Raw genomic sequence first — 16,008 nt, 5'->3', positions numbered from 1 at the left:
TTTCTTCCTATAAGAATGCCTTTCCAGTACTAAGTGCTCAAATGACCAGGTGTGATCAAGAAAATAAGGTTTAATATCAGACTTCCTAAGTCCCCAAAAGAATGGAAGTGCTGAATAGTGGTGCTGCAACAGACTACCACACACAGTCCAGCCCTAAGTCACTGCCTTCTGGGTGTTATTCACTGCTTGTGAATTCCAAGCAGCTGGATAAACGTGATGGTGTGTAACAAAGGTAAATACATACCAACTGGTGAATGCTATCGATGGCTCGGTTGTACTTGTCACAAAGCCTCTGCATGCTCTCAAAGCTACAGGGGGAGAGAGAACACAGGGTCAGTTAAAAACAGAGCTCTAAGTAGGTGGGTATTTAGGGTTTGCCTCTTGCAGAATGTAAAATTACACACAGAGCTTTAGGACTTTTATACAGTTTCTTTTCTAAAAATTCCCCAGAAGAGCAGGAAAATTCCTTAATTAATTGAAAAAAGACCAAACTCAAAGTATGGTTAATTAGGAAGTTTTCTATTCTCACAGACCATTATTTCTTTTCCATACTCTCAGCTGCACAGAACATCCGTAAATTCTTCTCCTTTGTTCCAGCATCTCTCTGGGATAACCAGTCCTAGAAATTAACTCTGGAACTGAAGCTGCAGCCAGAGCCAGGACACAATCTGAAATATCACCCATCAGGAAAGCATGCTGATTGCTTCACAGGCTGCTTGGGATTACAGGCAATTCAGGCAGATGCCTTAATGACAGAAGCTGAGAGGATTAAATAAATTCATCTCAGGCCAGGGAAGAAAAGATATTACTGGGAACGTCATCTGCTAAGTAATCAGACCCACAAAGCAGCAGCAAAAAAACAACACAAGGAGTTACAGGAGGAAGACAATTAAACCATGGCCATCCCCAAATCCAGAAAGGGGTGGGGGACCAGGGGCCACGTCAAGGAAGTGGCTCTTCAGCCTCTTGTGATCCTCATTACTGCTAAACTCCCCCACAAGAACTGCTGACTTCCACTTGAAGCTTTCAACTGCCCCTGCTTATTTCCATGTTAAGACAAAGCAAGAGGCTGAAATGTGTTTCTGTGTGCACAGCACATGCGTTTCCTTCACAACCATGTGGCAGTCTGTCTGCTACAAGTAATGTTTCTGATGCCTTTTTTCAAAGGAAGTATAAAGACTGCAGAAAGCCATTTACCACAGTTACAGGTTCATGACTTCCTTGGAAAGCTGCAGAAAGGTGAGCAGGGTGGGACTTCTGTGAACAGATGGGTTGCTCTTCTACCGTTGCCAACCACACTGGCACTGCCTAATTAAACATGCCCAGTGAGGATGCCAGAACTACATAAGTTACAGCACTGCAGTCACTGTGAGTAATCCACAAATCCCAATCAATGGATTTGATGACGAGGGATGCTTGACCCCGATTTCTCCTTTTGAATCTCTCAAGAGGAAGAGAGGGACTAACAAGTCTTACAATGAAACAATTAAAACATAACTAAGAGAGGAGGAAGCAGTACCTCAGATCATGATTCAAGCCTGGTGCTCAAAGCAAGAGCCAGTGATTAATGACAGTGACTCAGTTTCGTCTGTAAACCTCATTCTGTAAGTTCAGTCATGCTGTGGACTTGAAGAAATTCAGTCTTTCCCATGAATACAATGAAGGAGGTTTTTGTAAGCTGCAGCTTGAGGGTCATCTCTTTCTCCAGGCTCAGTGCAGCCAAGTCAACACACAGCATCTCAGACACTATACAACCTCAGATCAGACTGCCCCTCTCAGCCTCAAGGCAAATGCCACATACTCCACAGTCATTTTCAGCTGTTTGTGGAATAGGTACTAAGTGTAACTACAAGCATCTTAAAATCACTTCTTACTCTCCAAAAGACAAATATGAGTAGTTTGCCTTTTAATTTAGCCCCTCATCCAAACAGCATCCCACTTGCACTGAGTCCAGAGGAGGGATGGGGAAGGTTATCCTCCCACAGGCACGACGCTGACTGACAGTGCCATTTTCTAAACAGGAATTCTGAGTTACTACAGAAGTAGAAACCTCAGTGCCATTCAAACTCCTAACACTGGCCACAGTCCAACAGCGCAGATACCGATCATTGTTTCGGAGTGAGTAATTCCAACGTACACCAGAGCTCAACTCTCTACTGTGTGGAGTTTCCAATTATGTCCTTAATCCAACAGCCTTTGCCAATATTGCTGTTACACATTTCCTACCAAAATAACTCTGCAGAGTCTGAAGCCAGTTCTAAAAGAAAACTGCAGTTCATAGTGTCTAAGAATAACCAGTTACAAACTGATTCATTATAAACTGTGCTGACCCGTTCTCCTGGTGGGAAAAATATATCCCTCTCACCTTTTTGTATCATAGTCAATTAAAACATAGTTTTCCATAGCAAGCTTGAGATCTGGGATTTCTTCACAGACCCACCTGAAATGAGAAAAGAAATGACAACATCTCCAAGGAAGTATAACAAGGCAATCTGCCTCAATTCCAGACTGGCATTGCTATACATTAAGACTGCAGCAGAGCTGAAAGACCACACTATTGTCAGGAGTAAGGCAGACATCCCAACCCGCTGATGGGAAAGCTGTGTGTTGAATAAACAGTAAGGTGCTCATAGACACTGGCACCAGTATAAAGCTCTTGAAATGGAACAACTCCAAAACAAGGTGATAAATGTAGTAAATGCATGTCCAAATACTGAAACTCGTGGCTGATGCTAATCTAACATAAAACATAATGCAGAAGAATGCTGCTGCTGGAACAAGCTTTCACAAAGCTGAATTTGGAGATGCTTCTTGCAGCACCCCAAGAGAATGCCAACAGTCACTGTAAGGGTATTCTCCTCCATACAGTGCTCTAAACCACTTTTACACCTTAAATAACCCAACCTGAAACAGATTTTAGGAAGTTATTTCGATTAAAAAATCCCTTTGACACACTGAGTTAAGAAAACCCTGTATGGAGCTGCCATTAGAAATGGACAGTGCACATCTACTTGCAATGCATCTGACAATGGCATCTCACAGAAGAGATCTTCACTCTTGGAAGGCAGGAACAGTAACTCCTCTCAAAGATAACTTAAAAGCCACATAAGCTTTGCGCATACGTTCCTCCAAAAGCATGAAAGAAACCTCAGAGCAGATCACTTAATGAATTGCAATATGGACAGCAGTTTCTTCTGCACTCACCTTGATACATGCTGCACTATTAAATCAGTGAAGAAATAATAATGACTAGAGCTCACTGTGGTCAGTTTTGGCCAAGAAAGGTTGGACCGGATGATCCTTAAGGTCCTCTCAAATGTGGTACTCTGGGATTTCCCTACAAAAATGTTAGGATTCTAATCTCCACAAGGTTTTTTCTCTTGAATTCCAGGAATGGGCACTCAACAGCCCATCATCTACCACTGGCTTGAAGAGATAAATGCAAATACCTCTGCATTCTTTTACCCACCACTTTCATCACCACACAGCAGTTACTTTGCAAATGCAGCATGAAAGCCCTCTAACACATTGTGTGCATTGCAATCAGGCTTAAACCATGGTTGTGAAACATTCCTTTGGCCCAACTGCCTGTGCTGGGAAATGCTCAGACTTCCTACTCTTCATATTAAGTCTTTCACCTTTATCCTCCCCCTTTCCCCGCAATGGGCCAACTCTCCCAGCGCACGGAGAGGACATCATTCCCAAATAACGCAAATTCCTCAGTGCTGAGACATCACAGCAACAAGGGGAGAGGAAACAGTTGGGAAGAGGAGATGCAAGACCAGAACTTAACACATCATGCCCATGATGTTTTCTTAACCTTACTTTTCTCAAGATCAAGTACAGACTGCCACAAAGCTGAATATCACTACTCATTTTTAATCGTGTTCAAAAGAGCATAGAATATGGCAAGTTAAGACAAAGTCCACTTGACAAGGAGATCTGCATTGCAACAATATCAATTCCACTCAGAAAATAATTTAGAGCTGCTAATTTACAACTATAACTGCTGCCCTCCTTTATACCTTGTCTCAAGATACCCAGTCACTGGGATGCAGCAAGACAGAGGGAAGGGTTCTAGCCACGTCTGCCTTGAACACTTACCGAATTGTCTCAATAATTTCATGAGCAGCATCATGGTGTTTGTCCTGAAATAAAAAGAAAAGATGGTTTCAAAGAGACATCTTTGTGCTGTTTATGCCAACATTACAAGAATCATATCCCTTTCAAGAGTACAGGTGGTGAGCATACTAGCAAAGGAGGCTTTGGTTCCCACCCAGGCCATTAGAGTCATCAAATGATCCCTCTCACAAAAAATATAAGGCCAAATGAAATACATTTCTCAAGTTTCTATGGACTAGCAGATTTACATGAACGAACTGTCATTCTACTTATTTGTCACTTCCCAAAATCAGGAATTGCGTAGCTGATACCCTTGGTATGCAATAGGTACTTGACTGAAAGTTCCACAAAGAACAGCTGATTCCATGGCCCTAGCATCTGGCAGACGCTCCCATCTCCATATGGACACTAAGATACTAGCACAGTGAATGGCTTTCTAAAAGAAAGCATCAAATAAACAGTAGGAGTGGAGATCAGTGTAGGAAGAAACACCCTCACAGCACACACACACACACAAAGGAGGCCCAAGTATGCAGAATAATGCAGCCCTTTTCACAACCTAAAACCCAAACCACACATGCACAAGTCACATTGAGCATTACAAGCATACACTAGACCGTGAGGGCACAGCTCTTTGTTGACTTTCAGTTGGGAGTTTACTCAGGAGCAACAGAAGCCCTGTTAAGTTTAGCACAAGCCATTCCCAATCCATCCTAATGGAGCCCTGGGAGCTGCATGTAAGATATGCACCATGCCACAGGAAAAATCAGTTACAACAGTTCTTGTATGTAGTGTATCCAGCTTGTGAAGCCCCAGTCACCAGACTCCATCTGCAGAAAGCTGAGGCTGTATTTAGGGACTGTTACTTGTAGTGGCTTTGACATTCTATTAGAAGTCCAGTATCTAAGGACCTTCCAGAGCTAGAAGTGTAAAGGCTCAGTCATTCTCAAATCACTTCCCTTGTCTTCTGCTGCAGAAAAGTCATTTCTACAGAGTTACTGGGGAGAATTCCATAGCAAAGGGTGACACAGGCAACAGAAAGCAGGGGAAGGAAGGGAACGGAAAAAAGAAACACTAATGGACAGATAGAATCATGGAATAGTTTGGATTGGAAGGAATCTTCAAAGCTCATCCAGTCCAACCCCGCTGCAATGAGCAGGGCCATCTTCACCTAGAGCAGGTTGCCCAGAGCCACATCCAGCCTGGCCATGGATGTCTCCAGGGATGGTGCAGCCACCACCTCTTTGGGCAACCTGTGCCAGTGTTTTACCACCCTCACTGCAAACAGTTTCTTCCTCACATCCAGCCTGAATGTCCCTCTTTCAATTTAAAAGCATCATTCCTCATCCTATCACAACAGAACCTGGTAGAAAGTCTCTCCCCATCTTTCTTAAAGGTTCCGTTTAAGAACTGAAAGGCTGCAGCTTTTCCTCCCATGAGAGGTGCTCTATCCATCTCATCATTTTTATAGCCCTTCTCTGGACCCTCTCCAACAGGTCCATGCCTTCACCTGTACTGAGGACTCCAGAACTGGTGACAGAAAACAGCTGGGAGTATATCTCTCTTCAAGACATACAAGGACACGATAAAAGTCAAATTGAAGCCTTTTCCATCAGTATCACAACTTTCATATTTGCATGAGGAAACAGACTTCTCCTTGTATAATCAGTTTACATAGTTGGGATCAGGCAGTCTTCTAGAAGCTCTCATACTGAGCAACACAGCCCTTTAGATACCTCATTAAAAATCTCATGACTGAGAGGGATAGAAAGGCAAACATTTCTGAAGGCTGCCATATTAAAGGTGGGAAGGAACCTATTTGATGAAGAACAGCTTTTACTTTCAGAATGCAAAACCCCTGTATCGAGGAGTCACACTAATCAATACATCATAGAATCCCAGGCTGGTTTGGGTTGGGAGGCACCTCAATGCTCATCCACTTCCAACCCACTGCCATGGGAAGGGACACCTTCCACTAGAGCAGAAAACCCAAACATTCCAGTTACTATATCCAACAGGAGAAACAGCCAACATAAAAGCAGTGAGGCCACTCGGGATCGAATGCAGGAAGCTGGGTGCTAACCTTGGTGCTGTTTCATACCAACACGCCAATGCCATCCGTCCCAAGCCACGCAGAACACACCTGGGGCTGCGCTTGCTCCAGTCTCTGGGGTTCATTCAGGATGTGGGCTGGGACAGCCCAAAGCCAACAGAAACCGACAGCACCAATACACTCCCCCAGCTGGAGTGCAGAATGCCAGGTAAGCCATTCTAACAAGAAATCTTGGCCTAGGAAAGAGGGGAGCAACTGGGCTAAACTCTGCTCCTCACCATCAGCACACATCTAGAGGAGAAAGCAGACACGAGAGGACTTCTCTTGCTCTTCACTGAACTGTGAAGTATAAACCTACCCAAGACAGTGGTGGCTCATCCATAAACATCCCCTGTAAATCTTCATGTTTCGCTACACATACCATTATCACAGTAGAAACCCCTTGGGCTGATCCAGCTCTCCCAGTAAAGTGTGTTCCTGTAGAGTAAGCATCTGCTTTATCAACATAAGCACATTATACCGGAAAAGTGAATTCATGCTTATTCTGGCATAACCGTTTTCTCTGAAGAAGTTATATTCTTCAGTGATGGTATTGGGCAGTTTCAGTGCTAGCAGAACACACAGAGAAACCCCTTGTCCTATAGGGCTTCATGGAAACGCCCCAGAAACAGACAAAGCTGCTTAATCAGCAGATTCTTTTGTCTTGGGTCAAAAGTGAAAAAGGAATGTTAAAAAATAAGAATAAATCCCAATGCACATTTACAGATCATCCCATTTAAGCAAGTGGATTTATTAACACAACCTCATGTGGAAATTCGAGCCAGAAAGGGCCTTTCCAAGTTTAGCTTGTGTCATTATCCAGGAATAATGAAGTTGAAACAGTTCCACATTTACTGCTGCTAAACTTCTCATGTTGAAACACTTACAAAGTTTACAGTACTCTATAACCAACATACTTTGTCCTAGTAGACAGGCTCCCAAGATCTCATGCAAGTCAGAGACCATCTAAGATTTCTTCAAAGAAGACACAGCCATGGAAAATGGAGGGGGAAAAAGAGGGAAAGAGATCTAAAGGGAACACAGAACAGTTCCTCCTTCTTTTAGAGAAACTTTTAGTCCCATTTCAACATTATGGTTGGAAGATTTAATAAGAAAAGACATTAAACAGCACCAGTCATCACATCTGTATTCATGCAATTGTTTATGACGCTGATATAGTCTTCAGCAACTCAAAACACAAGTTCAACAGAAACCTCACCAAAACCACAGACTCTGCTCCCACCAGCATCAGCCTTTGTCCATCATCCTTTCAAGCAGATGCACTGGGTTTGGGCAGACACGCAACTGAGCTCAGTGCAGCAGCTTTAACCTGGAGCCTTTTCCAACCCCATGGGTGAACACTGAAACCAGCAGGCTGGGAGGGACTGGTGGCAATTCCTGATGGCTCTGCTGCAATCACAGCACTCTGAGAAACCTACACCCAGCTCAGCCAACAAAGCACACTCAGAGATCATAGGCTTGGGTTGGAAGAGACCTTAAAGCTCATCCAGTTCCATGAGCAGGGACCCCTTCCACTGGAGCAGCTGCTCCAAGCCCCTGTGTCCAACCTGGCCTTGAGCACTGCCAGGGATGGGGCAGCCACAGCTTCTCTGGGCACCCTGTGCCAGCGCCTCAGCACCCTCCCAGGGAACAGCTTCTGCCTAAGATCTAATAAAGATGGCCTCAAGCTTCTCAAATTCAGACACGTTTCTGGAGTTTAGGGGTCTTGAAGGTTGGGGTTTTTTCCCCTTTTCAGGCTACAGGGGCCCATGACCAACACCACCAAGCCAGCTACACCTCTAACACAGGCAGGCTATACAAGCCCACTTCAGCAAACAGGGACCCATGAGAGCACAGCTCTACAATGTATCTGCATCCGTACTCGTAGTGCTTTGTCAGTAAAATATCCTGGTAAAGAGCCTCCTACAAACAGCCTCCTACAAACACGGCTATCAATCATGAGAAACGGTGCAGAAGCCTTTTGGATGAGTCTCAAGGAACGTATCTAGTCTGTCTGCAGTCACGAGATGATGCCACGGTGCTCTGTGGCATGAAGTTCCATTCATCCTCCAACTCTGCTCCAAGCCGTTCTCCTACCCTCCTCCCTTACACACTGATGTGAAGCATAGGACGTGCTGCTTGCTGGCCTGGCTGTACTTCTGCAATGTTCTTGTATATATGTAGTCTGAGAGGCCCTCAGAATCTTTTGAGCTACATAAATGGAATCTATTTCATGAGACAAAGACCTTATCTCTTGAATGTGGTCTATGCACTAAGTATTTACAGTAAAAAGTTGCAGTCCGTAGTAATTATTGAGAATACCTAAAGCTATTCCTAACAAGTTTATTTATATCAAAAAAAAAGAGCTAAACACACATTAAAAGCCAGTTCTTGCAGTCAGTTCTCTCAAGCTGAACTTTATAATAAGGGGCTCTTATTTTCAACCTAAAAGTTCAATTTAAAACTGAAACGTGAGCTCCCAGGGAAAGTTCAATAGTTTTTGCCAAGACAACTCCTTGGGAAAACCATGGAAAGAAAGCAGACATTTTTCCAAGTCACTTACAAGGGAATCCAATTTTCTATGGAAAACAGTGGAGAAGAGTCAGCCAGAACAACTGAACAGCCTCACAGTTCCGACTCTTACACCACATTTCTCTATTCACGTGTTACTACAACTCTAATCACAGGAGTTAGGAGTTTGAAGCCAGAAACACACCCACTGCTATTACTTGCAGTACACTGGTGCCCAGAAGCCCTACCAGCATGCACGACTCCTGGTACACACCGTGCCAAGCAGAGCGAGTCCTCCTGCAGAGATCAACCAGCTGCATTAGTGGTTTGGCCCTTTAGGACATGGAAATTAGGCCAATTTTTAGGAGTTTGGTCTTTTTCTTCTGCTCTTCTGAAGAAGTTTCCCATCCTGACTGTTCTCAGTGAGGACCTTTTCCTGCAGTTTAGGCTCAGCTCTCTGATTGCAGGGCGATGAGGAGGAGAAGCAAAACCTGGATCATTAACTTCTCCACATGCTTCAACGTTCAAGTCAGCCCATGCTCTCTGTACAAGAGGCGTTTTGTATCTTGCAGCTATCAAAATCCTACCCATGGTTTTAAAGGCCAAATCAGACCTTTTCAAAAGCTCTTTCCAAAGATGTATTTTCATGCAATCATTATCATTATTCTGATAACATTCTGTATTCTAGTACTGTATCCTAAACTCTCAGGTGTATTTGTACAGGACTGGTTATCCCACAATGCAGCAATTCAAATCTAACCTAAAGCAACAGATTTAAACATTCTGCTTCTTCCTCAGACACAAAGAACTTGTTCAATTAAACTGGGCAGCCCTCATTGCCTGAAGCAAGGGACAACACCTTAGTGCCCCTTCCAGATTTACATCTTTTTACATTTAGGTCTTTCTCAGGAAACCATGCTTATCCTTGGGGATAAGTCATTTGGAGTTTGTGGGGTGATCACTGTATTTCTAAACTTCATTTCCCTACATGCAAAGTGGAATCCTTGTGAGACTGGATCCATCTACAGAATAAAGGCAGCAAAAAGCCCAAACCTGAGAGGAAAACAAAAGGTTTGAAAAGCTGAATGTGGTCTTGTAAAACAGAAACACAGCTCATGCCCCTTCAGTGAGCAGCTCTCAAAGCACCATACCCAGAAGTTATGACCCCTTTACCCACTCTTCATAGAAGGGAACACTCTTGCGTGCAGCTTTGACTGCCCACAACTGTTGCACAGCAAAAGCAATTCTTCTCTTTGCAGGGTCAGCTGGGGTTTGACCACATTTCCTCCCCCTGAATCAGGCCAGGTGACCAAAGCAGAAATGTGCAGATGGACTGCGGGCAAGGGCCTGCAAAGCAGGATGAAGAGATCTCCCCCCGGCCACCAGCTGAACCCCAGCAACTGCAATGAAACAAAGTCTCCAACAAATAAACCCATGGCAACACTCACAGACCTTTGAATGAATGCCGCCTTTAGATACTATTCTACCTCCAGCACTTCAACCATGTAGCCCTGGCTCCCAAGTATAAGCATGGATCCACTCAAGTATTAACAGAAGGCATTTTGATTTGCCAACCTATTTAACTCACCAAACAAAAGAGGTCAGTCTCACTAGCCCCTGGTTTTAAAGAACAGCTTGGTTGCCTCTCGTGGCAGCTCTCTCCCCAGGCAGTTGTCCATAAATCCAAAGGAGAGGATGTTACAGCTGGAGACAAGATGGTTAGCAGAGATCAAAAAGATGGATTAGGAAAAGCCAATCAATCTTGCAGAAGGCAAGTGGGACAAGTGCCTCTTTAATGTCCCCTCGGTTTCCTCCATCTGTGGAGGATGATAAGCATTTCTCTAGACACCCAGAAAGGCAACATGAGCTGCTGCAGCTTCCCCACAGGAATCACGGAAGCATGCAGCATCCTGCATGGCATATGGATGCCCTCTCACAACTGCTGCCTTCAGCGTCTCAGAAGTCTGCATTCCTCCCACCCCAGGGTTTCACTTCATTTACACCTTGCCTAGGAGGATTCCCCACTACCAGCTCCTACATCCAAAGCATGTCTATATTCAATACACCTACAAACAGTGGTTGATGAGCTTATGGAAAGCCAAAACCAAAGCACTTCCAGCTGCTATAGCAGCAAAGAGCTGCCTGCAGGCCAGCTGAACAAAGGGAGAGATCTCAAACCCTGCAGTCCTGCCTTAAATCACTTCACATTTTAGAGTCTTTGCCTTGTGCTCAAATGCTAGTTACACTTTGAGTAAGGAAAAGGCAAAGTGCTCTGTGCAACATTTCATACCATACAGCTAGACTTCATTTAGTATCACCAGATTTTATCCCAAGTCAAGCTTGTGTGATTCAGCTTCCACAGCAATAACCAAAGCACAAGCTATCTTATCAAGGGAGATGAGGACCAAAAGCCTTTGAAGCACTCAATTGCTGTTGTTCCTTTAATCAAGAAAGTACAAGGCCATTCACAAGCATACACATATATTAGCATGTCTAAAAAGAGATCTCCCACAGAGAACAGCTTGAGTCCATTCTTTTCCTCCCAACCTCAAGAGAAGTGGCAAGGGAAGCAAGAGCCACCAAACTGCATTTGAAACCCATCTCCCACACAGCCAAAAGAGCTGACAAGTTGGATGCAGTTTCAGTATTCCCTAAGTTTACTGTCGTACAAACCTAGATGGAAAACACGGAGGGCACTATGGCCTCCTTATTGGCTACATATGGATTTTTAAAGGAAAAACAGGTTTGGCCAGAGAACCAAAATATACTAAAAGTGTTAACAAAGGAAAGGGGAATTAGAAAAGAAGATCCGAACAGTAATCCTCCTACAGCATCTGTAGACAAGACAGTTGTGGCTGTGGTTGCAACAGAAACTCACACTTTCACTGGGATATCTAAACCACAATAAAACCGTTTTGCTTCTCCACACAGCAATTCCAACTGTTGCTACGGACACTGCACAAATGGAAGAGGGAACAGTTCCCATGCCAGCACGTAGGAGGGGCGGTGTAAACATATTAACATGCAGTCACTCTGCAGGAACGTCTAAGGCATCATGGACCAGTTACAGCGGGATGACCCACTGGCTTCAGTCTGTGTAAACCAGACATAGCCCAGACATAAGAAGTAGTTCCGTTACACAAAGAGACAGCCCAGTTACAGAAGGTGCCAAATGAAGGACTCCAGGCCTGTGCTTGCTCTGGGACAGGGCAGGCTGCTGGGCTTTCAGTTCACTCAACCAGCATCTCACAGTCAGTTCAAGCCAACACCTGCGCTGGGCCAGCAGTGCCTATGCACACACACAGCAACCTCAGGGAAGGCTTAAGCTAAAATGAAGCCTTTTTGGAGTTTTGGCTTAGCTTTCAGCTCACCCCACACCAGTGTACAAACACGCTGCTAGAGGCTGAGGGCAGCTCCGACTCAACAGCAAGTGCACAGAGATGGCAATAGTTATTGCTGCTTGCAGAAGTACCAGTTTGAGACTTTCACCTAACATGAAGCCCCACCTGTGTTAATAAAGAAAGAACCCTCTCGTGCAGCAATAACTGGAGAGCTGGGGGAGCAGAAAACAGCCAGAAACAAACCTTTATGTGAAACCTAAGCAGAGGGTTACTGCTGGGAGAAATGAATACCCTGTCCCAGAACCACTGCCGTTGAAAGCAGCTCCCATCTCTCAATCCTGGAGTCTTCCCACTCCTTGTTGGGTGCTGGGAGGAAACTCTTCAGTCAAGCGTTTGCTCTGTGAACGGCTGATCCTCACCTCCTGCAAGGACAACTGGCCAAAGGGAAGCATCCAAGATAACATCATCTTAAGCATCCACTTTACATCCTGTAAAGATAATTCAAGTCTGGGGCAGCCCAGAAATGCAGCCCCTGCTTAACATGCAAATATTCTACATAACAAAAGTCCTTGTACTCTTTTGAAGCTCACGGAGCTCCTAAAGATGCTTTGTTAGGTACAAAAGAAGAATATGAATGATTACAGCTTTCCCCCCATAAGCTTTAACTTGGATTAACTTGTTGCAGAGCTGATGCAAGCTACCTCCAGTGCAGACTCTGAGCAGCATGCATGACCTTCCAAGTGCCAACCATTTCTAAAAGCTTCCATTACAAAGGTCTCTAAACTACACTGCAATATTACAGTGTATTCCTCATATGCTGCAAATGAGGACTGGTTCTAAGAGGCAGGGAGGGAAGCCAAGGTGGGATGAACACAGGCTCTCAGCCCCAGCACCCCATCTCCAACACCCAACAGATACACCAACCTGAGGGAATCACCCGGAACCCCATGGAGATCCAGCTGAGGAATGAAACACCAGGCTTAAAAGCTCAAGCTTTTTAGTATTTCAGAAATACATACTATCAAACACCAATAATATTGCAGAGCTTTAAGAAGCAAATGACAAATTCATGCCAAAGCCTCAGCAAACTGCCCTTCACACTCACAGAAAATATCAGAAAGTTTCTCAATCACAGAAACTCGGTTAAAACCCATTCATTTTTACTGAAATTTATTTAGAACCTTCTGTAGTGCTTTGGTTTTTTCAAGTTTCCAATGCTTCATTTAGCTGTCTTCAGTAACTCCTTACATGTTCCATCTATCACTAAATGTTCTGTCAGTGTGGACTTTCAGGAAACTCATTCATGAAATGAAATGAAACAAAACCAAATACTCAGAACAGGAACTTTTCTGTTATTCATAGATCTGTTCCTATCTATGAAGCCATCATTTCCTGCTGTAAAATACACTCAACCCTCTTCCTAGGCTCTAAAAATAGCAACCTACTCAATTTGATATCTATAGCAGCATGTGGCCGATATCATCATGTATCGTTTTATTTCTTGTTCCTCTTCAGTTTGTTTTGTCTCCTCTTTAATACTTACTACAAAAGTAAATATATTGTGCTCACAGTTCCTTATATGAACAACTTTTGCTTCTGTAGATCCTTCTGTTAGGAAGGAGAAAATAAGTGAAGTGAAAAGACCTTAAATTTGTTGAGAAACTTCAGGATTATCAATGTGATAAATACACTGTAAGGGACAGAAAAGCATCCTACCTCTGCTCCCTGGCTTAATCACTACAGTAGAAACCTTTAATCAGGTGGCCAAAGGTTAACTCAAAGCAGGAAATAAAAAGGCAAGGCAATATGAAAGGGGAAGAAGAACGAAGGAAGAGTACAGAAGTAGACATATGGATGTCTGGGGAGAAGGGTGATTAAACTTCCCATAAATCTCACATACCAAGAGGTAAGATATTTTGCCTAAATTCCCAGGAGAAACACAATTCAGTCGCATAGCTGAGACTTGAAAGGATAACCATCTCCATATATATTAAGGCTGCCATGAAGGACAAGGGTTGGAGTTGCATGTGGTGGCATGGATTTCCCTTGGCACACTGAAAGCTTTCAATGCTGTGTCTGCCTGTAACTGATGGGTGAATTTTAGATAGATAAATTTGAATTGCTGAGCTGGAACTTTAGCCAGGACAGGAACATTAATCCTCACTCATCTGCTGATAGAAAAGAACAAAAAAAGCAATCTTGAACAGCTCCTCTGCCTTTCAGGTAATTGAGTTATATGAAGAAATAAAGCCTATTTTTTGGTGCTAAGATGCAATACAGGAGAACAACTTTTTCTCTTCATACAGAAATACCAGGAAAAAAGTGTGTGTGTTAACTGCACTCCTGCTTTATATTGCATCCAACGGGCCAGAGCTTTGAACAAAAGCCAGTCTGAAAACTGCACAAGTATTGATTGTCACCCATGGCAAGTTATACTTCAAAGGGTATAGCCCAGAAGAAAACTGCTCCTCTGTAATACCACATAGTACACAATTAAATGCTGTATGGTTACAGTCTTCCTCACCTTGCCAGGCCACCTCACCTCCCATTGCTGGGTTCCCTTTGGCATGCGGGAGAACAGAAAAGGAGAGAAAAACCCATGCAACTGTGCCAGTGCTGTCATTTGCTTCAGTTTATTTGTTGGGCAGCAGCAAACCCCAGTACTCCTGAGATGACTGAGGCAATGATTTCCCAGTTCTTACATTATTCACTCTTCCTACTCCATGGGCTGTTGAGAAATCGGAAGTCCCCTCAAGTTCTCAAACCTTCTTCACCAGAGAAGTTTCTATACATGATTAGTCACCGCCACAACCATTTCCCAACCAGCTGCACTGACAGCATCTATTAAACCAGAGAAAACCCCCTAACCTCTGCTACCACTGAAGGATTTCTGGGCCATTACTCAGGGTGTGAGGAGGTTTTGCCTGGCAAAGTCAGCTCAAACCGTTTCCTCCACTCGCCACCCCCTTCTTTGTACCGGCGCTGCTGCCCTGGGAAGGCAGCATGAGTCACATTACAGAGCAGGGCGGAGGGGGGGCCGCTCTGAAAACACTGGAACATTTCTTTCCAGCCCAGATATTCCCATCAATGCGGCTCCCAGAGCCACCCCACACACAGCTCCTCAACAGAGGAGCTGCAGCCACCGCACCTTCTCCCTCCAGCACCAACCACCCGCATGTGCACAACGGGAAACTGTTGTCCAGCAGCTCATCTCACCGGCCTGTAATGGGGTATGGAGTAAGGAAGGGCTGGATGTGCGCAGGGAAACAGGGAGAGCACAGGACCACTCTCAGCAGCAGCCTGTCTCCAGCAGGTTGGTACAACACTGAAGGGACCAATTGAGGACCTTCTTAAACTGAACTTGCCATAGGATGCTATGGCCCTGAACTCCAGCAGTGGCTCCCACACTACTTTACCATCTGTAAAGTCAGTGCTCACTGGCAGAAAACCCATCCCCAGTAAAGCTGAGTGACCCCCCCACACAAAGCATTAAATCCTTAACAAAGGTTTGTTATCCATCTCTACCACTGATCTTTCATTTTGAGGTGACACTCCCCACTGGGCTGTGATTTCCATTATCACTGCCTGTCCTTGAGCTCCTGGTGCACAGTGCATTCCTTTGGTGACAGAATGGTATCAGCTCCATCACCAACCATGGAGATAGGAAAAACCCCACACCACACACATTGCACCCTTCCACCTGTACAAAGTCCAGTACTACTCAGCTTGCAGCCCATCACTCAGCAGCAGGCACCCACACGTACACCCCTCCCACAGCTGAGAGCAATGCTCTGACAACACTCCATAAGCCAATGAGGGTTTTTTTGCCATTACAGCCGAATGGAAAGTCAGCAGCAAAGAGGAGGAACAGGGACATATCAATGAATTATCAAGCCAGATTTGTTTGTCACAGTTGCTAATTGGAGGTTTAAGCTTCAGTAG

General features: G+C 44.4%; 1 protein-coding gene across 1 annotated transcript in view; it reads right to left on the bottom strand.

Annotated features, from left to right (window-relative positions):
- DOT1L (DOT1 like histone lysine methyltransferase) overlaps positions 1-16,008 on the bottom strand; it is a 70,624-nt gene that overhangs the window by 49,994 nt on the left and 4,622 nt on the right. Inside the window, exons 2-4 of the mRNA XM_034070927.1 lie at positions 4,105-4,148; positions 2,366-2,440; positions 245-308 (exon numbers count right to left, since the gene is read on the bottom strand). Of these exons, the coding sequence (XP_033926818.1) occupies positions 245-308; positions 2,366-2,440; positions 4,105-4,148 (183 nt within the window). The remainder of the gene's footprint in view (positions 1-244; positions 309-2,365; positions 2,441-4,104; positions 4,149-16,008) is intronic.

The sequence above is a fragment of the Melopsittacus undulatus genome, chromosome 19, assembly GCF_012275295.1.
Source record: "Melopsittacus undulatus isolate bMelUnd1 chromosome 19, bMelUnd1.mat.Z, whole genome shotgun sequence".
Classification (NCBI taxonomy): domain Eukaryota; kingdom Metazoa; phylum Chordata; class Aves; order Psittaciformes; family Psittaculidae; genus Melopsittacus; species Melopsittacus undulatus.
Note: the sequence above shows the minus strand (reverse complement) of the source record. Positions and strands in the feature narration are given on the sequence as shown.